Here is a 27,507-nt window from a genome sequence, read left to right as displayed (position 1 = left end):
TGTGGAGAGATTCACGGATGAGAACCATCTTCTGGCATGCTCAGAAACTGCAAGAAGAAAAACCACTTTTAGGAGTCTCTTGTCCCAGTCTCCTTGGAGTGAATATGTGCCTCATTAGTGAGTCCCTGGACCTATTTTGAGAAGTTAAGCTCAGCAATTTAAAAAACTTTTCTAAGTTCAACCAAAAATGAAATAAGAACCAAAAAAAAAAACCTCCACTAGGCAAGACATACAAATTGACTGTCAGAGTAAATTCAATTAGGAAATTATAAGCCACATTAAGAAATGAGAAGAGATGGCTTAGGCAAATGAACAAACCAAACATCCTAACAAGACATACAAATCACCTAAATCAATTCAATGAGTTTAAAGAAAATATGACTAGAGATAAAAGATATTCAGAAAACACTGAGTGAGGATAAAGAATAATTTGAGGGAAGCAGATGTGGCTCAAGCAATTGGGCTCCCATCTATCATATAGGAGGTCCAGGATTTGATGTCCAGGGCCTACTGGTGAAGGCAAGCTAGCCCATGTGGTGAGCTGGCCCACACGGAATGCTGACCTGCGCAGAGTACTGCCCCATGCAGGAGTGCTGTGCCGTGCAGGAGTGCTGGCCCAAGACGAGAGTTAGCACAGCAAGATGATGCAAGAAAAAGAGACACAGAGAAGAGATAATAACAAGAGATACAGGAGATCAGGGAGCTGAGGTGGTGGAAGAGAATGATCAATTCTCTCCCACTCGAGAAGGTCCCAGGATTGATTCCCAGAGCTGCCTAATGAGAATACAAACAGACACAGAAGAACACACAGCAAATGGACACAGAGAGCAGACAACAGGGGGCAGGGGTGAGAAACAAATGAATATATAAATCTTAAAAAATAATACTAATTTGAAAGTCTGCACAAAAAAAAAATAGAGCTTATGGGAATGAAAGAGACAATGGATGAGATTTAAACTACATTAGAAGCACGTAACAGCAGATTTGAATTGACTGAAGACAGAATTAGTGACTTGGAATACCAACCATCTAAACCTGGAAAGACAGGAAAAAAGAATGAGAAAAGAATAAAAAATTGAACAGGGTCTCAGGAAATTGAATGACAACACAAAATGCACAAACATATGTGTTATTGATATCACAGAGGGAGAAGAAAATGGAAAAGGGGCAGAAAAAATATCTGAGGAAATAGTGACCATAAACTTCCCAACTGTTATGCAGATATAATTATCAAATTCCAGGACAATGCACCCCAAAAAAAGAATACATACAAAAGACCTAGTGCACAACACCTACTATTCAGAATGATAAATACTAAAGATAAAGAGAGGATTCTGAAGGCAGCAAGAGAAAAGCATATGCATCATATACAAGGGAAGTTCAGTAAGACTAAGTACCGATTTCTTATAGAAGCGAGAAGAAAGTGGGATGATGTATTTAAGGTACTAAAAAGAGAAAAACTGCCAGCCGAGAATTCTTTATCTGACACAACAGTCCTTCAAAAATGAGGATGAGTTTAAAGCCTGCAAAGACAAAGACTGAGAGAGTATGTTACCATAAGGCCAGATTTACAAGCGATATTACAGGGAATGCTACAGTCTGAAAGGAAAAAACAAGGGTGAGAGGTTAGAAGAAGGGGGTAGAAATGAAGTTTATCAGTAAAAGTAACTTTAATATCAGACAAAACAGACTTTAAATGCAAAACTATTTTAAGAGATGAAGAAGGTCATTATATATTAATAAAAGGGGCAATTCACCAAGAAGAAATAAATATTGTAAATAACCTGGGTTCTCCAAGATACATGAGCACATACTGGCAAAACTGGAGTAAGAAACAGACATCTCTACAGTAACAGCTGGAGATTTCAATATACAACTCTCAGCATTGAATAGAACATCTGGACAGAGGATAAATAAGGAAACCAAAAGCCTGAATAATATGATAAATGAACTAAACCTAACAGACATTTATAGAGCATTACACCTCCAAAGAGCAGGATACACATTCTTTTCAAGTGCTCATTGATCCTTTTCCAGAATAGATCATATGCTGGGTCACAAGGCAGGTCTCAATAAATTTAAAATGATTAAAATTATAAAAAACACTTTCTCTTACCAAAATGTGATGAAGCTGAAAATCAATAATGAACAGAAAAGGGAAAAATTCAGAAATATATGGAAATTAAACAACATACTCCTAAATAATCAGTAGGTCAAAGAAGAAACTGCAAGAAATAAGTAAATATCTTGAGACAAAGGAAAATAAGAACACAATATATCAAAACCTATGGAATGCATCAAAGGTAGTGCTGACAAGGAAATTTACAGTTCTCAATGCTTGCATAAAAAATGAAGAAAGCACAAAATCAAAGATCTAACTGCACTCAAGAAACTAGAAAAAGAATAGCAAAATAATCCCAAAACAAGCCAAAGGAAAGAAGGGAGAAACAATAAAGATCAGAGCAGAAATAAATGAAATTGAGAACAAAAAACACCAATAGAATCAACAAAACCAAAAGTTGGTTCTTCTACATCAAATTCATAGCTAGGCAGACAAAGAAAAAAGAAAAATGCAAATAAATAAAATCAGAAATGAGGGGGAATGCTATCACTGACTCTGCAGAAATAAGAAAGGTCATAAGAGGACACAATGAACAATTGAACACCAACAAACTAGACAATGTAAAATAAATGAATAAATTCATAGAAACACACCAACAACCTACACTCACCCAAGAAGAAACAGATCTCAACAAACCAATAACAAGTAAAGAGACTGAAACAGCAACAAAAACTTCTGAAATATGAAGCCATTCAAATATGATCTAACAACAAGCTCATCCAAAAAATGAATAGGGGGAGAGGATGTAACTCAAGTGGTTGAGCACGTGTTTCCATTTATAAGTTCCCAGGTCTGATCCCCAGTACCTCCTAAAAACAAAAATACAAACAACAAACAAACAAATGTAAACCAACTCAGGGGAGCCAATGTAGCTCAGTGATTCTCAATGGTTGAGCTCAAGCTTCCCAATTAACAAGGTCTCCAGTTCAATTTCTGGCCCCAGTAGTTAAAAACAAAAACAAAAACAAAAAAAAAACCAACTGAACAGGAAGGAACACTACCTAACTCATTTTAAGAAGCCAACATCACTTAATACCAAAACTAGATAAAGATACATTAAAAAAAGAAAATTAGAAACTAATTCCTCTTAGGAATATAGATGCAAAAATCCTCAACAAAATACTTGCTAATCAAATCCAAAAGCACACTAAGATTAATTATACTCCACGATCCACTGGGTTTTATCCCAGGTATGCAAGATGGCTCAACTTAAGAAAACTAATTATTGTAGCATACCACATTAATAAATTGAAAAAGAAAAATCATGATTATCTTGATTGATGTAGAAAAGGCATTTGACAAAATACAGCATCCTTGCTTGATTTAAAAAACACTCCAAAACAGGAATAAAAGGAAACTTTCTCAATATGGTAAAGCGCATGTATGAAAAACCCACAGGTAACCTTGTACTCAACGGTCAAAGACTGAAAGCTTTTCTGCTGAGATCAGGAACAAAACAAGAATGCCCACTGTCACCACTGTTATTCAATATTGCTAGCAGTCCTAGCTTGAGCAATGAGACAAGATAAAAAGAATAAAAGACACTCAAGTAGGAAAGGAAGAAGTAAAACTTTTGTTCTTCACTGATAATATAATCCTCTAACTCGGAAAATCCTTATAAATCCACAACGAAATGACTAGAACTATTACACAAGTTCAGCAAAGGGGGTAGGATACAATTATGGAAAAAATCAGTAGCATTTCTACACTAATGAGCAATCTGAGGAGGACATCATAAAAAATAATTCCATTTACAAGACCAACTAAAAGAATTAAATATTTAGGAATAAACGTAACCAAGGATATAAAGTATCTGTATTCAGGTACACCTATAGAACACTGCCAAAAAAAAAAACCCCACAAAGAAACTTACATAAATGGAAGGACATTCTGTGTTCATGGATTGGAAGAATAAATATTGTTAAGATGTTAATTATACATAAACTGATTTACAAGTCCAACACAATCCCAATAAAAATTCCAAAAGCATTTTTTACAGATATGGACCAGCCAATTATCAAATTTATCTGGAAGAGCAAGGGACCCCAAATAGCCAAAATTGTCTTTCAAAGGAAAAACCACGTTTGAGGACTCTCACTTCTTGGCTTTAAAATTTATTATTTATCAACAGTGGTAAAAATCTGAATGATCTTGGCATAAGGATAGACATATTGACCAATGGTACTGAATTGATGGTTCAGAAACAGATCTTCACACCTACAGTCATTTTTGGCAGCACTATCATACCCACCCAGCTGGGTCAGAAGAGTGTATTTAACAAATGATTCTGGGAGAACTAGATATCCATAGCTCACAGAAAGTAGAAGGACCCCTATCTCAAACCTTATATAAAAATTAGCTAGGTGGATCAAGAACCTAAATATAAAAGCCAGAACCATGAAACTCCTAGAAGAAAATGTAGGGAAACATTTTCAAGATCTTATGGTAGGTGGTGGTTTCTTAAACCTTACATCCAAAGCACAAGCAATGAAAGAAAAAAATAGGCAAATGGGACTGCCACAAAATTAAAAACTTTCATCCTTCAAATGACTTTAAGAAGAGGAAAAGGCAGCCTACTCATTGGGAGAAAATTTTTGGAAACCACATATCTGATAAAGGTTTGGTCGCCCATGTTATATAAAGAGACTATATATCTCGATGATAAAAAGACAAGCAATCCAGTTAAAAAATGGGCAAAAGACATAAACAGAAAAATTTCCAAAGAAATACTAATGGCCAAAAAGCACATGAAAAGATTCTCAATTACACTAGCTATTAGTGAAATGCAGATCAAAACTACAATGAGATATCATTTCATGCCTTACACAATAGTCATGATTTAAAAAGCAGAAAACTACAAGTGCTGGAAAGGACGTGGAGAAATGGGAACGCTCCTTCACCACTGAAGGGAATATAAAACGGTTCAGTCTCAGTGAAGGACAGTTTGGCAGTCCCTCAGGAAGCTAAATATAGAAATGTTGGATAATCCAGCAATTCCACTACAAAGAATATATTCAGAGGAACTGAAAGCAAGGATGCAAACAGACATTTCATATGGATATTCAAAGCAACAGTATTCAAAAATAATGGTCTCACTTATATGAATTAAATATGAGTACACACATGGAGTTAAACTATATGGTATATGGTATAGGGTACTAGGAGATAGAATATGGGATGACAAGGGGAGCTAATGCTGAATTTATGTAGAATGTTAATAAGGGGGACTGTAAATATGGGAAAATAGAGTAGATAGCAACACATTTTTTCCCACAAATCACCCTTTTATTAAGACCATGTATTAGTATTATATATTTATTACAGCTCATCAGAAAATAGTCTCCTATTTGTACAGCTGAAAGGGGTCGTCTAGGGAAGTTAATGTCAACTGAAAGAAAGCTAGAGGATAATCTGGATTGTATGGCAGATGATGATGGTGATTAACAGGGCAAATACAAGAATGTTCCTCTATTTCAGGGTGCTAAAAATATGGGGGGGAAGATGTGGTTCAAGCAGCTGAGCACCTGACTCCCACATATAAGGTCTTGGGTTCAATCCCTAGCCCCTCAAGAAAGAAAAAAAAGGATATGGAGATACAAGGGGAATATATAACTAATGTAACATAGAATACAGTTAACAGTAATATTCTAGTATTTTCACAGCAATGGCAAAGAAGGTACTGTATCAATGCTAAGGGTCAATAATGAGGGGTAACACATTTTTTCCAAATAATAAAAGAACATAGTCATAATATTACTGCCCTCTATAGTCCATAGCTTATATCTGGTGTATTTTTTTTCCCACAAATCACCCTGTTATTAAAACTATGTATTAGTATTACGTATTTATTACAGTTCACTAGAAAATAGTCTCCTATTTGTTCAGCTACCCCTCCCACATTGCATCTTTCACCATTATGATTTCTATATATCTCAGGTCAGCATAAAAAACTAAATGCGAATTTTGGGGGAGTTTTGTGGAAGCCACAGATAGCAAGCAAAGACCAGCAGATAATAGAGAAATGGTTTAGAAACTCAGAAATGCATAAAATATATCTATGGTATTGTATAATATCACCTATGACCAAATATTCAACCCAAATTTTAGAATACGGAACTGTAAACATCCTAAAAAAGAAAAAGAAAGAATTCAGACTTCTTTAGTACAAAAGGAAGGCGAAAAAATTTTGGGCATACTTTCCAGATCATGGGGATGCTCTGCCCCTAACCCCCCTGATGTAGAAGGGATAACTGTACTGTTAACTATAGCTGGTCATTCACCATGGAGTTCACTGCATTATACAGTCTTCTGCCTTGTACAATCCAATCAAAGTGTACACTCAGTGGCTCTCAGTTTCATCACAGAATTGTGCTATCAGCTCAGTTCATTTCAGAACATTCTCACTATTCCAAAGGAAAATTTCCTTATCCCTTATATCCTACCCCATTATTGACCCTTAGCTTTGATATTGTATCTTCCTTGCCATTGCTATAAAAATAAGATTACTGATATAGTCTATGTTACAATAGTGATATTTTCCCCATGTATCTCCATATTCTTTTTATTTGTATTTATTTTTGTTATTACTTACCTTCCATATTCTTAACACCATATAATAGAGGAATATTCTTTTATTTATACTGACTGTACACTTTGGATGGAATGTATGTTATATGAATATACCTCAATAAAACTTTTTTTTTTTAAGATTTATTTTTTATTTATTTCTCTCTCCTTCCCTGCCCTCCCCTCTCCCCACCAGTTGTCTGCTCTCTGTGTCCATTCGTTATGTGTTCTTCTGTGTCTGCTTATATTCTTGTTAGTGGCACCAGGAATCTATGTCTCTTTTTGTTGTGTCATCTTGCTGCATCAGCTCTCTGTGTGTGCCGGGCCATTCCTGGGCAGGCTGCACTTTTTTCGCACGGGGCAGCTCTCCTCAAGGGGCACACTCCTTGCGTGTGGGGCTCCCCTACATGGGGGACACGTCTGCGTGGCACAGCACTCCTTGTGTGCATCAGCACTGCACACGAGCCAGCTCATCACATGGGTCAGGAGACCCTGGGTTTGAATCCCAGACCTCCCATGTGGTAGGCGGACACTCTATCCGTTCAGCCACATCTACTTCCCAAAACTACTTTCTAAAAAAGTCAATAGAAAACTGCAACAATCCAATTCAGAAAGAACTACAAATGGCCCAAAACTTCAGCATTGAAGGTTTGGGAAACCCCACTGGGCAAAGAACTACAGCCACCTGAGGTATAATACTTGCTGATCATAAAGGAAATATGGAATAGATGTAGTGGAAGAAGACAGTTACAAATATAATCTACAACCACATGACTTAAAGTTAAAGAAATGAGGACTGTAATGATTATGAATAGTCTATCTTTATTTTGTTATGAGGATGTTTGCATATGTACAAACAGTAAATATCTTTGTTTTCTTCCCTATCTTTTCCCTTTATCATGACATAAGTTGTATTAGCTTCATGTCATAGTATTCAATTTATATAACACATTGAAGAGTAAATATAATGTAAAGGCTTGTGCCCTATTTTGGGGAGAGTTAGTTCATTTTCAGTTGTACAAAAGACAACTGAATATTGTTAGGTGAAAATATAACAATTATTCTTTTTATTTAGAAATTAAGTATGGGGAAGCAGATATGGCTCACGCAACTGGGTTCTCATCTATCATATGGGAGGTCCCAGGTTCGGTTCCTGGGGTTTCCTGGTGGCAGCGAGCTGGCCTGCATGGAGAGCTGCTGTAACACTGTGACACAACAAAAAAGAGACACAGAGGAAAGACAACAAGAGACACAAAAACCAAGGAGCTGAGGTGGCTCAAGTGATTACCTCTCTCCCACATTGGAATATTCCAGGATTGGCTCCTGTTGACTCCTAAAGAGAAGATAAGAAGAGAAGAGAAGCAGACACAGAAGAACATGCAGCAAATGGACACAGAGAACTGACAGTGAGCGCAAGTCGCAAAGAGGTAGGAGGATAAATAAAAAATGAATCTTTTTTTAAAAAAAGAAGAAATGAAGTATGGTTTAAGGAGATGTGCATGGATGCCAAGTTGATAAGGGTGGACTATAATGGTTAAGTTCATGTGTCAACCTGGCCAGATTTTAGTATCCAGCTACTTGATCAAACAAGCATAACCTGATTGTTACTGTGACAACATTATACAGATTTAAATTATCTCTAAGTTGACTGCATCTATGGCTGATTGCATCTGAATTCAATTAGGAGACTGCCTTCAACAATGCAAGACATCTCATTACATCAGTTGAAGGTTTAAAAGGAGACATGATGATTTCGAAAGTGAGAAGAGAGAATTTCCATTCAACCAGCCAGATTCTCCTGGGGAATTCACTGAAAACCTTTGTCACAGTTCCCAGTTTGCAACCTGTCCTAGGAAATTTGGATTTGCACATCCCCACAGATGCATGAAACAATTTTCATAAAAATTGCAACATTTACAGATATTGCCAGTCAGTTCTGTTTCCCCCCAGAACCCTGAAAGTATACCACATTAACAGAATGAAGGAAAAAGAACATATGATCACTCAATTGATAGAGAAAAGTCAGGTGACAAACTCTAGCACACCTTCTCAATGAAAACACTTAGAAAACCAGGAATAGAATGAAACTTCCTCAACACTATAAAAGGCATATTTGAATAAACCACTGCTAAGACCAACTCAGTGTCAATGATGAGAGTATGAACGTTTTCTCTCTAAGATCTGGAATAAGAAAAGGATATCCACTATCACCACTGATATTCACCATTGTACTAGAAGTTCTACCCAGAGCAATTAGTCCAGAAAAAAAAAAGAAATCCGAATTGGGAAGGAAGAAGTAAAATTTCCAGTCTTTAAAGATCATATGATCCTATATCTAGAAAATCACAAAAAATCTGTAACAAAGCTACTAGAGCTAATAAATGAATTTAGTGAAGTGGCAGTATACAATACCAACATACACAAATCAGTAGTTTGTATTTACTAGTAATGATCGATCAAAAAGGAAATCAAAGGAAAAAATTCCATTTTCAATAGCAACAAAAAGAATCAAGTAATTAGGAATAAAGTTAACCAAGAGGAATTACACATGGAAAACTACAAAATATTGTTAAAAGAAATCAAAGAAGATCTAAATAAAAGAAATGATATTCGATGCTCATGGATTGGAAGACTAAATATTGTTAGGATATCAGCTCTATCCAAAATGATTTGGGGAAGCAGATTTGGCTCACCTGATAGAGTGTCTGCCTATCACATGGGAGGTCCAGGGTTCAAACCCAGGGCCTCCTGACCCAAGTGGTGAGTTGGCCCATGCGCAGTGCTGATGCATGCAAGCAGTGCCCTGCCACGCAGGGGTGTCCCCCATGTAGGGGAACCCCACGCGCAAGGAGTGTGCCCCTTGAGGAGAGCTGCCCCGAGCGAAAAAGTGTAGCCTGCTCAGGAGTGGCACCGCACACATGGAGAGCTGACACAGCAAGATAACGCAACAAAAAGAGACAAAGATTCCAGGTACCACTGACAAGAACACAAGCAGACACAGAAGAACACAAGCAAATGGACACAGAGAGCAGATAACGGGGGCGGGAGAGGGGGGAATAAATAAAAAATAAATCTTTAAAAAAACAAACAAAATGATTTGCAGATTCGACACAATCCCAATCCCAGCCTTCTTTGCAAATATGGAAAAGCCAATCATCAAATTTAATGAAAGGTAAGGACCCCAAATAGCCAAAACCTATCTTAAAAAAGTATGAAGTTGGAGGACTCACACTTGCTGATTTTAAAACTTACTCCAAAGTTACAGTGATCAAAACAGCATGGTACTGGCACAAGGTGACATATATAGAACAATGGATCAAATACAGATTTCAGAAATAAACCTCACACATCTACGGCCAATTGATTTTTGATAAGGGTGCCAAATCCACTCAATTAGGAAAGAACAGTTCTTCAACAAACAGTGCTAGGACAACTGGATATACATATGCAAAAGAATGAAGGGCAACCCCTATCTCAAACCATATACAAAAATTAGCTCAAGATGGGTCAAAGACCTAAATATAAGAGCCAGGACTATAAAACTCCTAGAAGAAACCATAAGGAAGCATCTTCAGTACCTTGTGTTGGGCAATAGTTTCTTAGGCCTTACATCAAAAGCCCACACAATAGAAAGAAAAAGTAGATAAATGGGACCTCATCAAAACTAAAAACTTTTGTGCAGTAAAGGGCTTCATCAGGAGACAAACATAGATGAACCTTCAGGACACAATGTTGAGTGAAATAAGCCAGAAACAGAAGGACATATATTGTATGATCCTTCTGATATGAGTAATTAGAATAAGCAAATTCAGAGTCAGAAACTGGAATACAATTTATGAGGAGCTGGGGAAGGGGAGAGGGAATTGGGGAGTTAAGTATTAATTGATACAAGAATTTCCCTTGGGGATCATGGAAGTCTTGGTAATAGAGAATGGAGATGATAGCACAGAATGGTGATGGTAGCACTACATTATGAATGTAATTAACACTACAGAATTATATATTTGAATATGGTTAAAAGGTGGAACTTTAGACTGAATATATGTCACTGAAATAAAAATTAAAGGAAGAACAACACCGTAGCAGTGTACAATACATTGAACTCTAATATAAACTATAGTTAATAATATAATTAACAGAAGGAAACCCACCGATATACCTACCCTTCTGCCTCAGGGTCTAAAATGACAGCCAATTCAGTTAATACAAGTCCTGCCAAATAATGCTGTTGGCGGAAAGGCACAGACAATTCGAACATATTTGCAATCTTCTGGTCCTGTACATTTGTAGAAAATCCAGAACTCTGTTGAGGAATGGAGCAGAAAAAGCTGTAATAGCTGTGCAACAAAACATACTACAAAAAGCATTATAATATTCCATCATAACCCACTGAATGGACTCGGAGAGAGTGTAAACTACAATGTAAACTATAATCCATGCTGTGTAGCAGTGCTCTGAAATGCATTTATCAAATGCAATGAGTGTGCCACACTGATGAAAGAGGTTGTTGATGTGGGAGGAGTGGGGAGGGGGTGGGAGTGGTAGTATATGGGAACCTATTATATATATATATTTTTAAAGATTTATTTATTTACTTAATTCCTCCCCCCCCCCCCCCCGCCCCAGTTGTCTGCTCTCTGTCCATTCACTGTGTTCTTCTGTGATGTGACCACTTCTATCCTTATCAGCGGCACCAGGAATCTGTATTTCTTTTTGTTGTGTCATCTTTTTGTGTCAGCTCTCCGTGTGTGGTGCCATTCTTGGGCAGGCTGTGCTCTCTTTCGCGCTGGGCGGCTCTCCTTACAGGGCGCACTCCATGCGCGTGGGGCTCCCCTACGCAGGGGACACCCCTGCATGGCATGGCACTCCTGCGCGAATCAGCATTGCGCCAGCTCCACATGGGTCAAGGAGGCCTGGGGTTTGAAATGCAGACCTCCCATGTGGTAGGCGGATGCCCTATCCATTGGGCCAAGCCCGCTTCCCTTATATTTTTATAATGTAACATCTTGGGTGATCTATATATCTTTAAAAAAGCATTATACCAGATAAAATGTAAGCATTATCTGAACTTGAGAGAAACTTTACTTAGAGGTAGTTTCTTCAGTATTGCTACTGTTAATATCAGACAAACTAACTGCAATTCCTTTCTGTATAGGAAACTATACGAAATAACAATTATTTTCAATTTCCGTTTTCTAATATGAACCTTTTCTATTTGTTTTCACTTTTATACTCTTACTTTTTGTTTCAATATGATTCTTTGAAGGAAAAAAGTGCAAGTATATCCACTGTTACACTTATCTGCTCATTCCAGAATGCAAGAGAAATACTCACAATCAAGGTTATTGGTTTACACAGAAATTTCAAATACCAGTAAAATTTGATTTTCAGAGGAAATTCTATCTCTGGAAAGCTATAATTTTTCAGTCTACTCACTAAATTTAAAAGTTTTAAAAGTTTTTTTAACACTAAGCATCCTCAACCTCATCTCCCTCAAATCTATGTTCATGATAAATCCATACAGGGTTTCTTATAAGAATAATAGATTTTGAATTTCTCTATGGAGAACGCATCTTCCTAACAAATAAAATTTCTCCTCCCTCCTCTCCCCAAAAAAGAGGGATGTCTCTGTCTGCTAGAATTTGAAAATTGTGTGGTTATAGGAGAATATGGGCAACAAGATAATGTAAAAAATTCTTTGGAAACATCCTAGCTGAATGAAATGTTCAGTAGGCACTCATATCTAAACAAATATGTCTCATTAAAGGTTTCAGGAACTATAGCTATGATTAATTCATTTCGGACTGCATAGCCCCACCTTTGGCAGTAGGAAGAGAAGAAAACAAAACAAAAAAAAACCCAGACTCCTTCATCAAGGGAAGAAGTATGTGTCAGCCAGGTAGAGAAATATGTGGAAATAAAAAATTGTGGAACTCTCAGATGTTTTCCTGTATTTTTAAGTGAAGTTTTAAATTTCTAAGCATACTACGCTAGTATCTATCCTAGGGAATTATACTGTAGCTGATTCAGGGAATTAAATACTTCAAAAATACAATCAAGAAGCACTTAGGATAAACTTTATTTTAGACAGTAAGAGGTTAAGAAAGTAGTTTGCCTCAGAAACCATGTAGCAGAAAGAGTGTTTTCCTAGGAGGGAATAATATACAGGCTTCTCTAATATTGAAAACTACAAAATTCCTTAATCTCAATTTATACAAAGGACCTATAATTTCAACCATAGCCCTTTTTCATCTTTAGGGAAACTACTTGCTGTTGAAAAGAAGTGATAACCTATAAATATTCATCTAGTTTTCTCTGAATTTTTCTGGATGCAAAAGAGTTAGTCAGAGGAGAGCAAGTGTGGCTCAGAGGTTGAGCATCTGCTTCCCATGTTCAAGGTCCCAGGATCACTCCCTGGTGCCTCTTTGAAAAAAAAAAAAGAGAGAGGGAGAGAATTAGTCAAGAATTTGTCAGTTCTGCATTATAGTCTGACTCCTTTCTCTGCTTAATTATGCTTCATCCCCTTCCTTTCACAGGTATCAATCATTAATAAACATCTTGCACCCCAAATTCCATCACAATGTCAGTTTCCAGAGAACCTGACTTGTGAAGACATCTAAATAAGTGAGTTTATGTAGGTGCATTCATACATATCTACATGAATCTGTAAGAGATATCACAACATAGTGATTAAGAGCTTGGGCTCTAAAATAGAAGGAGCATGTACCTTGGTTCAAAGTTTGGCTCTGCCACTATGTTCTACGGTGATGTTGGGTAAGTTACTAATCTTACTGTTTTTCAGTTTCTTCATCTATAAAATGGAAATAATAATAGAATTTACTTACCTCACAGAGTTGCTCTGATGATTAAATAAGTTGATACTTATGAAGCACTTAGAACTGAGCCTATCATCTAGCTATTACTCACCATATATTATAATTATTCCAGTGTTTAATATTTTTTCCACAAATGTAGACTCTCTTTCTCTGTATGTGTGTGTGTGTATATATATATGTGTATGTATTTGTAGGTATGTATGTGTATATATGTATGTATTTACACATTTCGCATACCTGCGATGTTGCAGAAGAAACTGAAGGTGATGGAGATGCAGGTGGAGTAAGTAAACTGCAGGGTAAGTTTAATGTAACATAGTGCTCATGGCTGCAGATGATTCGCAGAAAATCCAGCCTCAAAGATAGCAGGACACTTGGATGTGGTAATGAATAAAGCTTTGACGATACCTTGTAAGCATTGCATAAATAAGACAACAACAAATAAATATATCATTTCTCTAGTACTAAAACCATAATGAAGGAAAGAATAATAACAGTACTTAGTGAGGAGTTTTGGGTTTGGGGGGTTTAAATAACTATCAGCTTTTTCTAGATTTGGTAAAATTATGGAATTTTAAGTACTCAGTTTATAGTATGAATATTAAGTATGACTTATTATAGTAAGTATTCAAAGTATAAACTGATTTAATAGCTTTAGTATCCCTGTGATCTAGTCCAATGTTTGGCAAATGAAGTCATTCAGTGTTTGAAGAATAAAGACAAATTTTGTTAGCAACAGTATAAGAAATGTGGGGGGAAAGTAAAAATAATACATAGTGTTACCAATATTTAGAAGTGGCTCATTGGCCTAGCATAGTTTTCTACTTTTACGACCAGTAAAAGAAATAAACAATGAAGGCATCCTTAGAACAGATCTTCAAAATTCTAAATATTATGCTACCAAGGGAACATTTTAACCAGTACTTCCTCAAAACAATCTGTGAACCAGCCAGGAAATGCTTCACAAACACTGTGTTCTACACTCCACTCCTCCAGGATTCAAACTTCTCAATAATTATGGGATGGGACCCAAATATCTGTTTGTGTTTTTTAATAAGTTCCCAAGTAATTCTGGGATGATTATATAGCTCATTACTTAAGTGGCCCATCAGAACCAATAACTAGAGTGTTTTCCAAAAGGCAGGCTTCATTAATTAGTTGGTAAAAATTTTTTTAAAACAAAATCCACTATTTCTGGAAAAGTTCTCAGATGCTCCAAGTTAGTAAAAGGAAGATTCTGTATGACACTTGGAACGTGGGTCTTTATCTGTCCAAGATTCTAAAACATACAATTTCAAGGGTTATATTAGAATAATATATGGTAAAAATGCAGCAATTTTAAAAATCACTTAAAATACAAATATTTTGGTTTACTTTTCATTCAGCACAAATGCTATTCTTGCATAAGTATCTTGGGTCTCCTTTACATTTAGGTTGTTGACTTGATGGTATACTCTAGAACGGGAATTGAAGAGTGGGCATGAGTGGGTCAATACAATTCAAGGAAAAGCCAGCTGTACCACTATCACCTTCCCAAAGTCTTTGCGTGCTAATAAAACAAATATAATTTATTTTTCACTTAATAAAAACATGCTACATTTTTTTAACATCAATATATGGATAATTCTTCAAGATCTCTTATCTGCAATCCTGAAAAGGGTAAATATATATTTAAATTATTTGATTACTATTTATGCATTACCTGTTTAAAGCAGGATTTTATAAGATTAAATACAAATCCTCTGTCCATAATAGATAACAGATCATTGAGAAAAAATGCAAGACTCGTGTTGAGTCTCTCAATCATTTCTGAGTCCTAAGAAACAGAATAAAAAGCAAACAATTTACAAGTATAATAGTTTATCTTAGCTTGAAAGATTTAATAAAAAAATAAGTTACTAATACCTTCTGAAATCGTGAAACTATATCATTAGCAATTGTGCTGACAAGAGCAGCAATGTCATCCATGAAACGTTCTGGGAAACGATTTTTCCGTGGAGCATCAAGTTTATCATTAAAATATAAATGATGTACCATGCTCTTTACCTGAAAAAAGATATAAGGTAATAGTTTTAATTACTTAACAGTTACAACAATGCTAAAATTAGGTTTATTTTTGGCCTATATCATGAGATCTAAAAGACAGCTAAAATACATTTATCTCCTCAAATATTTTGAAAAAGTTCACATTTTGCATGCCCATAAGAAATAGCAAACACAATATAATTCAACCACTGCACTGCCTTCATAAAATTATCCTATCAATAGGAACAAAATTGTTTACATGAAAAATTTTAATGCAAATTTCCTAAGTCTCATTAATTTTGCCATACCATAGCCCTCAAACAAGATTTGTGAGGTTATTAGGACCCTTATCTTCATTGCAGTATCTTCATTATCCAGCATATCATGGCATATAGTTTAATAAATATTTGATGAGTATTAATAATAAAATATTAATTTTTAATTGGCAGAGTGATTTCAGTTTACAAAATGCTTTTAGATATAGATTCTTATCACAACATGATGGTAACAGTAGTAAAGAATTTAAAATTCAGGGAAATTGAAGGTGAGGTTCTACAGTTAGTAAACAGAGTCAAGTCTTAAACTTCAGTCTCTTTATTATTTTATATTTAGGATATCTGAACATACATGCAAGATGATAAAAAATAAGTTAAAATTACAATTCTGATCTTACATTAAAAGCACATATATTGCAAATTTGATGTTTATTCTTTAGAGAAAAAGCTGAGTTGCCTCTCCCTTATTTGTGGTCTCCAATTTACTTTTATTCTAGATTAGTATTAATAAGTCACTAGAGAAAGATGTCTTGTTACTCCCAATATAGATAACCTTCCATGATGACAATAACCCTTTAACATAACCTGGAAGCTCTCTCTCTTTCTTTCTTTTTTTTTTTGGTTGTTTTTTTCCCACTTGTTTCTTAGTTATCTTTTTCCATACTTCTTTTTGGAAGAAAAGCTCCAATGATTTCAATTTTTTAGAGACTGTACTGTAAAAAAGAAGGTCATAGAGCTAGAAGGCCTGGGTCTAAATCCTAGGTCTGCTATCTCCAACTGTATACTCTAGAGAAATTACTTACCTCTCTGTGCCTCAGTAATACCTAGCCCACTGGGCAGTGCTAGCATAGTGTATGTACTTAAAAAAATGTACGATGCTTTTGTATTTTTATATATACATATATATGTCTATACTTAAATATTTCTGTAATATTAACCTGTTCATTTTTTAATATTATCTACTGAATTATGAAATTTTTTAAAATTTTGTTCTTTTTTGTTCTAACTTTCAGTAACTGGTATTTCTGAAAGTTAAGCTTTCTAACTGTAGTAATAGTTGTAGGTTTGGTATAAAATCTGCAAACATCCCAGAAAAAATGGAGTTAAAGTAAAATCATACTTCATTATTCTACCTAAGCTGTGCTGGATATCCACAAAGTTCTTTTTTAAGAGATGCAGTTCACATAATTTTGTCTTGGAGGCACATATAAAACCAAAAGGCTGGAAATAGAAAAGAATTCCTAGGATTAAAAAACATTAACATAAAATTATTCCCTGAGGAAAAAAAAAAATTAAAGAATGTGTTTATTTTGCTCACCATTAACTCAAAAAAGAACCAGGCTTGTTGCAAAGCTGCCTCCCGAACGCTGCCACTGCAAACAACCCATTGCAAAGCCAGCTCCTCATGAAAAAGCTATCAAGAAGTAAATACAAAATTATTATTAAGGTCAAATCCGCTGATAATATAAAGTAAATAATAATGCAAATAAAAATGAAGATAATGAGAATAGGCAAAAATAAGGCATGTGAACCATTCAACGATGCAGTGTGGACACCCATTAACGAAATGACTATTAATGCATATAAGACAGAGGCATGTTGACCAGCGGAAAACATTCCATATTATCTTGGAGTAAAATAATTTTTAAAAGACAGATGAGAAATAGCATCCTAAATTGTACTTGCAAACAGAAATGAAACAGAAAACTCACAGTTACAAATAAGATCTTGTTTGCATCTTAAATACCTATTTTAACATATACAAATACATTCATGAAACTTGCTGGTACAATTTAGGATATTACTTTAAAAATTTGAACTTTGATAAAAGCCATTAATTTTCAAGTTGTCAGGTATTTGAAATCTGTTTTCAAAAAAGAAAAAAATTCCTGCCTTATAATGGATATGCATACAAAGCATTTGCAAATTAGTGTGTATTAATATGAGAAAGGACTAACAAAACTGTGTATAAGGGAAGCAAATCAACATATCTTACTAAGAGTGATAATTTTTCTAACTCATCTTCCTTTCCCTGGAGATTTAAAACACAAAACAGAAGCAGTTACAGAAACAGAACTGAGACTTGATACATTTTTTTGGTACTAAAATCTAATGATCAAATTTGAATTCACTAAACAGTGAAAACAGCAAATCTTAAAAGATATAAATATTATAATATAAAAGAACCTACACTAGAGAGGTATTCCCCAAAAAGCATCAGGCAAATAGTGCTTGCTCACATATACTTTTAAACACAAGGCAATTATTGTATAATTCTCATGCTGGTTACATAAATAAATCTTATATCTATTTATCTGTTGGAATTATTTCCCCCCTATATGAACTGTCTTCATATGAATCTACCTTTTTTGTTGGTAAGCGTCCTGTTAACGTTTGTAAGAAACTTGACGTCTCTGTGTGCGAAGACATACGATTACAACTTCGATCCACAGCCTATGGAGTGAAGATGAGTGAATGCCAAGATAATATTAAAGTTTGCTAAGGATGATTAGGTAGTTCAAGAATTATGTACAATTTTAAAAACAGAGTTTTATTGTGGTTTCAACAGCCATCAATTTTATTGCTCATCTCATTTCCCCATTTTAGGTTGCATTAATGACAATACATTAGAAGGATCAAAATGGCTTCTATATATTTTCAGTTTTTAAAAAGATGAGTATTTTAATAACAATATAATATTCAGAGTGCTGCAAAGAATGAAACCTTTATCTGTAACATGCACATATCTAGTAAGAAAATGAACGAAGTGAAAACATACTTCTCAAGTTGCCTTAGACCAAATATGAAATCAAGACTTATATTTACTAAAAAAGTAAAAAGTTTGGTATGATTCTTCCAATTTTTCACTATTCTCAAAAACTACTATGCAGGTTTGCCATTAATACAAATCATTTATAATATTAACATGCAGTTAAAATTTTCATAGCCAACAAGAGAATTTACTTTCATAGTCAATGCACAGATGAGAAGTATATTTTAAGGCATCAGGCAGTATTAGATACCAAGCAACTAGACTTAACTAAGAAAAGCCTAACTCAACAAAGTTATAACAAATTTCATACTTTGCAACACAGTACAAATTAAAATGGCTTTTTACTTCTGACATTTAATCTTAAATCATGGGGCTCAATTTTCATATATGATTCATATTTAATTTCCACTTATAAGTCTTTCTGTTCAGTGAATATGAAAAAAGAGACAAGATAGTAAATGCTAAATGCAAATGATACAATAGCTATACGTTAAACCAAAGCAAACAAAAAACTGTGAGATTATTTCCCATAAAAAATTCAAAAAAATCCTACTAAATATGTACTGCCCCTAAAGTAGAACTTTTACAGAAGCCATCAATAGAATAAGTAGCAGGCACTTAAATATTGTTAGGGGCATATAATGAGACAAGGAGAAGGAGACAGGAAAGAAGAAGAGAGAGCATTTCTGGTGCAACTGGTGGTATTCATGCATAGTAGTTTGAAAATGTGCTAAGTAAACAAAAATAAAGACTGTTTAGTGATTAGAAAAGCAAGCCACTGAAATCATAGTATATACTAAAAAGCAATGTTCTAAAGGGAAAAAATCAGCAGCCAATAAAGAAACCTCTAATGTAGACACCACCTGTGTTGATTCTGCACTTGGACTGGGGTTGGATCCCCATGGGGCAGCTTTTGGACCACCAGTGTTAACCCAGGAATTGGAGCGATCTAAACCCTAAGCATACAATAGAAAGCAGTTGGAAAGGTAAGAAATATTACATGTTGCATGCCATAAATTAATTCTTAAAGAAATCCAGGTTTTTCCAATGCAAACATGTTTTTAATTAGTATTGTTAAAGCAACCAAAATCTGTAGATACCTATAGAGTATTAGTTCACCCAAATTATCTTATTATTCTATAACATTATCTTTAAAATATATAAATTTGTTTAAAGGTACTGGGATAAACTAAAAAAAAAACAAAAAACAACCTATGGAATTACACAACACAAACAGTAAACCTTAAGTTAAACCATGGACTATAGCTAATACTACAATTATAAAAATGTGCTTTCATCAGTTGAAACAAATGTACTACACCAATGCAATATTAGTTAACGGTAGAGTATACGGGAATCCCACATTTTATGCATGATTGCTCTGTAAACCCATAACTTCTCTAAAAAAATTTTTTTTAATTTTAGATAAACAAAAAATAAAACATACCCTGAATATACTAGGAGGGCAATCAAAAGCATAATACAATTTTTAAAAAGCAGTTTATCCTTGCTTTGGATACTCAACGCTTTCTAACGTTCATTCATTGGACAAAAATTTATTGAGAAACTTTAATATGTTCAGCATTATTGTAGGTGCTATGCTTGCATTAGTGAACAAATACCCTGCCCTCATGGAGTTTACAGTCTGGTAAAAGAAGACAAATACTAAAAAATAAAACATAATAAATAAATGATTTATATGCTACATTAAAAGGTAGTAAGTGTTAAGAGGAAAGAAAACAGAATAAGGGGATTGCAAGTCCCAGCGCTGGGTGTAAGGAGGATGCACTGGTTATACATTTAAATAAGATGCTCAAAGTAGTCCTCATAGCAAAGAGAGCCCTCGAGCAAAGACTTAAAGTAGGTAAGGGAGTTAGACATGGGCATATCTTGTTTAGAGGAATGACATAATCTGACTTAGGTTTTTAATGCAACATTCTGGCTTCTATTTTGTGAACAGACTATAGGAGGGTAAGGGTAGAAACTGGATGACCATTTGTAAGGCTATCACAATCATTCAAGAAGAGGAAATGGCAGCATAGGCCAACACTGTGTTAGAGAGGTAATGAGAAGAGGCTCTTCCTTTAAAGTATATCCAACTCTATACAAAAGTACTTAGAAAAGGAAGGAAAATTCACACTGGAATCACAATTTTGGGAGTCATCAACATAGACACAAAGCCATGGGACTTGCTAAGATTACCAAGTGAATGAGTGTTAAAAAGAGAAGAAAAGTGAAGAGAAGTCAGTGAAGAAAGAGAAATAAGACAGCGGTCCGCAGCACTTCCAGATTAAAAGTTCTTTTCTGAAAGGAAGCATCTACTTAGGAGACTGAAAAGAGTATCTATTTAAGCAAGAAGAAAACCAAGAAATGTACTGACCAAGAATCCAAGTAAAAAGAATAAGCCAAGGAGAAAGAATTCAACAGTGTCGAAGCTGCTATTACATAAAGTAAGGCAAGTTCTGAGGATTAATCATTGGATTTAGCAACCTAGATGGCAGTTTTGGTAGAAGATGAGAGGAATATCTGATTTAAGTTTGGTTAAGAGAATGGAAGGGAAAGAATTAGCAATATCAAGTACAGATCTCTTTTACACAAAAGGTAGCAGAGAAATGGCGAAGAAGCTATCAGCAGAAATATTAGAGAGGATTTTTTTTTTAGTGGAGAAGTTATCAGCAAAAATATTAGAGAGGATTTTTTTTTTTTAAATGGAGAAGTAATAGCATATCTGTATGTAGATGGGAATGATCCAGTAAATAGAGAGGAACTGATGATGAGTATTTAAACGGAAGAACTGCTGGAGGGAAGGTAAGTAGATTAGAGAGGGTGAGAGCCTGTGTGCATGCAGAAGGAAAGGATTTAGAAGAATGAACAGTTAATCTATAACAATAGACAAAAAGGCAAAGTATTATGTTTTAGACAATAGACAAAAGTTGGTAAGTGGATATGGTGGTAAAAGTCTGGTGGTAAAGTTTCTTCTGATGGCTTTGATTTTCTCGATGAAGTAGGAGATAATGTGAGATGAAAGAGAGGGAAGGAAGTATTACAATGTTTGAGGTAAGAACAAAAGGCATAGATCAATTATCTAGGAGAGTGGTAAAGTGAACAGAATACAGAAAGATAATATTACTGCCTGACAGCATTAAGGGCTCTCTTGAGGTTTATGGCCTTGAATTTCAAATGAGACCACTTATCATGATTTTACCTAAGTCATTTTCAGCTACACAGGTGCCAACATGGTACAATCAATTGGGTTTAACTATGGTTTGAAGTTTGGCTAATTAAGTAAAATGAAGTGAGAGAAGGATAAGAGAACTGAGATTTGGTTATAATGAGAAACCATAATGACTGATCAAGGAATTTATGCTATTTAAGGAGGAACAGAGAACATTAATGGGGTGATGGATATCAAAAAGGTCAGAGGATCAAGAGACTATAAGTTGCAGGGGAGTACAAGAATTGTTGGATTTGGGGTATTAAAGAGAAAGACAGGATATCGTGGTCATTGAACAAGATGCATGAATTTTAGAGTATGAGGATTAAAGTTATTAGAAATGATAAGATCTAGGGTATGACCACAGAAAAAAGGCAGGATGGAAGATAAGATCATTAGAAAAAAGTTTCTTGAATTACCAGGCCAATAAACAGAATGAATAAAGAGTAGCTATAACTAAACTTCTGATCTCTTCCACGTGTACAATGAGATAAAGTTATCTCTGATGGTTAAGTATATGTGTCAACTTGGCTAGATTATGGTGTCCACTTGTTTGGTCAAGCAAGCACTGACCTGATGTTCCTGTGAGGTTATTTCATGAATTTAAATCATCAATAACTTAATTGCATCTATGGCTGATTATATCTACAATCAACAAAGGAGACTGCCTTCAGCAATAAAGGAAGTCTCACACAATCAGATGAAGGCCTTAAAGGGAGAAATGATGATATCAGTACACAGAAGGAAGGATTTCTATCTCTATTTCAGTCAACCAACTACTTCTGGGAAATTCAATGAAAACATCATCAGAATTCACAGCTTGATTTTGTTTCCCTGGAGAACCCTGAATAATATACCATCATTATGACTAAACAATAGTCCAAAATTAAAGCTAGGATATCAAAACTTCTGTAACAAAAAAGAGAAAACAACATAAAAACCATTTAAATAAAACATGATTCAGTCAAGGCTATTCTGATCTTGTGATAACTTTCTCATAAGTGCAAGAACATATACATACATATACTGTCCCACTTTGTGAGCTTCTTGAAAAAGGCAAAAAAAAATATCATTCCAACATATGTAGACATAATTTTTCTAAAACTTGATGTTACAATCTATGAAACAACCTCATATAAAGAATAGCTCTAGAATCTTGCTAAATGGGGCATAATGTAAATCATACAGAAATTAAGAGATATTTTTTAAATAGAGCATTGAAGAAAATTCTATCTGTAACTTTGATAGGAAAATTCCTTTAACTCACAAATTTTATTCTATTGAAGAGTTATATTTTACAGTATATAAATAGTGATAAGTTCTACGTTAATTACAATGAGATATGATCAAGAATGAAAACAAGAATTTAAAAAACCTGAGTTCTTTTCTGAAACCCCTTCTAGCCAGCTGACATACATGGAAATGTATGTGCAGAAACATGCATTCTCTTTTGTAACTGCCATACTACTCAGGTTACTTTGCAGTATAATACATCTGTATATCACTCTTTCAGGGAGTTCGTAAAACATGAGAATAGTTTAATTAGAGAAACACCCATATGGATCTTCAAATTATTGAAACTACTTAAATTATAAGACTGCAAAAATACATTTTTGATCTGCAAGAAATTATAAGTTACTAATAAACAAGCAATGCTTAAGGTTAATTAGAAGCTTCTAAATATAAAACTTCTATAACTATATGAACAGGTATGTGTAGTTCTTATGTTTTTGATCAATGTTCAAGTATTCCACCAAACAAACAAACAAATAAACAAACCCAGATCTTTAAAAGTTTGATTACAGCTCAGGCTAAGTGTTAAACACAGACCCTGGAATATTTATTAAATCTTCCTCATATCCAAATTGACAGTCTAAAATGCCAAAGAAAAATTGGCTATGATTCTTTAACTATAATATGGTTATATATAAAAATCTATATCTATTTATAAATATATTTAAAAATATATAAATATTCTTAAATATATATTCTTCGGTAATAAAGACAGATGCTTCAAATAAAATGGATGTTATACTAACTGGCGTCTCCCTATTGTATGGGATAATCATTAATCATCATTAAATAAATCATACTATACTTTTCTACCCTAGTGCAACTTATGTAGAATGTTCCATGTGAAATGTAGTTCCATTACCAATTAAGGCTAATCACTGTTCTTGATATTTTTTGGAGAAATAGAGGCTCATAATTTAAATAAACAATGACATGTTTCTCATAAACATCTATCATGTAAGTTTCTTTTTAATTCTACAGAAAATCCATCTAGCTCTTTTTCACACAATGGAGTATCAGACAAAAGCAAGTTAGTAAGGATCAAAAGTGATTCTGAACAAATTTTAAAATTTGGCAGACATTTTTTTAGCAGACTGCACAAACTCATTTAATAGAAAGCTCACCCAATAGAAATACAAAATACTTAGTATTTACTAATAGAATATGAATGTATATTTTCTTGTTTATTCTAACTCAAATACATTTCAAAATAAAGAATAAATTAGAACATTGGACATTTTTCATTTGTTCATAAACTGAAAACCAAATTAACAGACACACATTTCAGTTTACCTTACTGCCAATGATTGATCGTACTTCATCATCTGGTGATGTTGGAGTCCCAGATATATCTGGATTACTATTACTAAGGCTCCGGGAGCGATTTAAGTTAAGGCTTGCAGGTCTCACAGCAGATCTAGCCATCGTAGCATAATGCACTGATCCTCCCAAACCTCCAGGACCTAGAATTGAAAAAAAAAACAAAACAATAGCACATAATTAAACAAAGAAAATTAATCAGTAATAGACCTGGAAAAATAATCTCTTCCACTTCATAAAATTCCATAAAGATGATGAATTACCTATGTTTCTAAATGAAAAATACTATAAGAAAAATAAAAATATTCAAGACCTAATGGTAGCAAAGATAATCCTACAGCAGTTAATAAACCCATATGAGTTATAAATAAAATCATTCTATCCTCCATTTTTCTAGATTATATATTACATGTACAATAAAAAACAAAATTAATACGAAACACACATAGGATACACACATTACCTTTACCTAGATTAGCGGTATCCAGGACCTAAAATGCTCTAGCTTTTCCTTTTCCTGTACCTCTCCTGCTCTGCCCCTTGATACCTAGTCACTAGAAGGAGAACCAATTTACCGTCTACACCAGCCAACTTCTGTCCATATCTCTTAAATGAGACAATGCTTTATTTCTCTTTATCAGTGAAAATCTGAATAATAACAAAATGGCATCTTTATGATAAGACATACAAAAAGCTAAAGATAATTCTAAGAGCCCAGGTTACAGAAAAATCAATGAATCACTTTTTGCCTGATTAAAATCAGGCCTGACAACATCATTAAACCATGTTAAATGAACATAAAAATGCCCAGCAATTATAACCATAATCTTTCCCATTTTAATTTGTACAACTCTTCCTGAACATCATATTTATAAATGATATAACTGCCAACTAATTAATTTATATAGTTTTTCATGTTGGCATGTAAAAAATTGTTTTGCAAAATCAATGGAATTCTAATAGTGTACTGAATGAAAGAGTAAATGGAGGAGCCATTACATACACTCTACAATCACTTACACACTCAAAGCCTCAAATACCAAACTTTGAAAAATCAGGATAGGAAATGATGAACCAGAATATCAGAGTCAATTGTTTCTCTTTTGGAAATTAAGTAAAGCAAAGTAGGCTAAAATAAAGAATTAGATTACTATTATATTTAAATTTACTTAATGAATATCATAATTATTTGTCACCATAATTAATATGAACAAGGCCAACAGCTGGAAAAAGGCACTTACCGTAATTATTTAGTGACAAATATGTGAATAGGTTGAAAGGTATGCACAATATAATGATTAGCTAACTGAATGAACAACTAAAAAGCATTCAAAACTTAGACATCCCCACTGCAACCACTTACACTACTGCCAATGTCTTATATATAAAAAGGCAAGTGACTTCTTGGGGCTCTTACTCAAAAAGCCATGTTTTATTGACCATGAAGAGATCAGAACTTTTCTAGAAACAATCCCTTATGTTGCTGTAGGTTTCACAGGGTTATCAGAGAATTACTGAGCCTCCACATTTCTTAATACCCAATAGCATTTTGAATGACAAACAAATTTAAAATCCCAATTATCTTAGCTTAACAAGGAATGGTAAAATGCCTCCATAAACATAGCACAATGTTTCTGAGGTTCATTTCCAAGAACTAATTCAACCAAAATCTCAAAATTGAATTAAAGGAAGCTGTATAAATAATAAAGCCTAGAAATGTAAGTTATTTATCCTTTTAACTCCAGCACCTAGCACAGTACCTGGCACTTAGCAGGCATTCAATGCTTGCTATTGATTGAATGGGTAACACTAGAAACTAAAAGACTATCTCATTTCTGCCATGAACACATAATCTATGCAATATAGTTTCAGAGTAAAAGAATAAAAATACCTGGTGACGGTGAATTAGGGTAAGTATTTGGTAGGCGAAAAACATAATAGATATAGGATGCAAGAAGGCTGTTTCTACCATGCTGGTCGTGATTTCCTTCCAAGTTTTTGTGAAGTCGATTTATAATTGATGCCATGGCTTCAAAAGATGCTTGACCTAGATTAACTTTTAAGGAGGAAAATATTTTTGTTTTAACTTTTTTAGACTCTAAGTTCTAAGCAGATCAAGGTTTTGTTATCTTTATATGCTTTTAGTGATTATGCACAGTAAGTATATAAAGATTATATCCGATATTGATTTTAAAGACATCTTTTATTAACTGAAGTAAAAATATTTTCTAAACAAAATGAAGAGAAAAATCTCATTTAACCAATCAAACATTAAAATTGCTTGGGTTTTGGGGAACAGATGTGGCTCAAGCTGTTGAATGCCTGCTTTCCACTTGGGAAGGTATGGGTTTGGTTCCCAGTACCTCCAAACAAAACAAAACAAAACAAAACAAAACAAAAATCACTTGGGTTTCATTAGTCAAAGAACATTGCTCTACAGATACCCAGCATTTTGTAAAGCAATACAAAGTATATAATTAAAAAAAAGAAATCTATGTTGTATATCACCTTTGAAAAGCAGCACCTCATTTAAGATAATACTGAAAACCTAAATAACATATAATAAATGCATGTTTTTGTTTTAAAAAGTTAAAAATATCAATAATTAAAATGGGATTATTAACAATAGTAATTTAAAGATAATAAGTAAAGGGAAGAGTGGATAAGCAATTTGATTGAAATGAGTGAATTTTAAGAGTTAGATGGGGAGGGCAAGGAGGTAGAATAAAAAGCTGAGAAAAGAATGTATAGGTCCTTAAATCCAGGCTAAACTATATCTTCCTGAGTCAGTATGTAACAAGAATTTTGCAAAAACTGTGAAATTCTGGTAGCACACCAAATAAATGAGTGAACTGAATGGCCACTATGTACTGAGCAATAAAGTCTCAGATTCTATGATTTATTTCATAAAGACAAGGAGTTATAAACAGATAACAAGACCAATTAAAATTTCTAGAAGTGGTCATTTAGGAAAATTAATTTATATATTCTGAACTAGAGGGAAAAGAGACTAGAGACAGAGAAACCTGAGTGAAATTTAACAATCCAACTGCAATTCTGATCAATTCTTTACCTCTTTCCTC

The 27,507-nt window shown here is 34.2% G+C and overlaps 1 protein-coding gene across 4 annotated transcripts in view; it reads right to left on the bottom strand.

Annotated features, from left to right (window-relative positions):
* DOCK7 (dedicator of cytokinesis 7) overlaps positions 1-27,507 on the bottom strand; it is a 319,752-nt gene that overhangs the window by 114,404 nt on the left and 177,841 nt on the right. For 2 of the 4 annotated variants that reach the window (XM_058303469.2, XM_058303470.2), the window contains exons 21-29: positions 26,316-26,480; positions 24,398-24,567; positions 19,461-19,553; positions 18,189-18,278; positions 17,143-17,238; positions 15,430-15,570; positions 15,227-15,340; positions 13,762-13,932; positions 10,852-10,991 (exon numbers count right to left, since the gene is read on the bottom strand). In XM_058303469.2, the coding sequence (XP_058159452.1) occupies positions 10,852-10,991; positions 13,762-13,932; positions 15,227-15,340; positions 15,430-15,570; positions 17,143-17,238; positions 18,189-18,278; positions 19,461-19,553; positions 24,398-24,567; positions 26,316-26,480 (1,180 nt within the window). The remainder of the gene's footprint in view (positions 1-10,851; positions 10,992-13,761; positions 13,933-15,226; positions 15,341-15,429; positions 15,571-17,142; positions 17,239-18,188; positions 18,279-19,460; positions 19,554-24,397; positions 24,568-26,315; positions 26,481-27,507) is intronic. The other 2 variants (XM_058303471.2, XM_058303472.2) reach the window with 1 other exon arrangement.

Source organism: Dasypus novemcinctus, chromosome 9 (assembly GCF_030445035.2).
Source record: "Dasypus novemcinctus isolate mDasNov1 chromosome 9, mDasNov1.1.hap2, whole genome shotgun sequence".
In the NCBI taxonomy this organism is placed as follows: Eukaryota; Metazoa; Chordata; class Mammalia; order Cingulata; family Dasypodidae; genus Dasypus; species Dasypus novemcinctus.
This window is presented reverse-complemented; position numbering and strand designations above follow the sequence as displayed.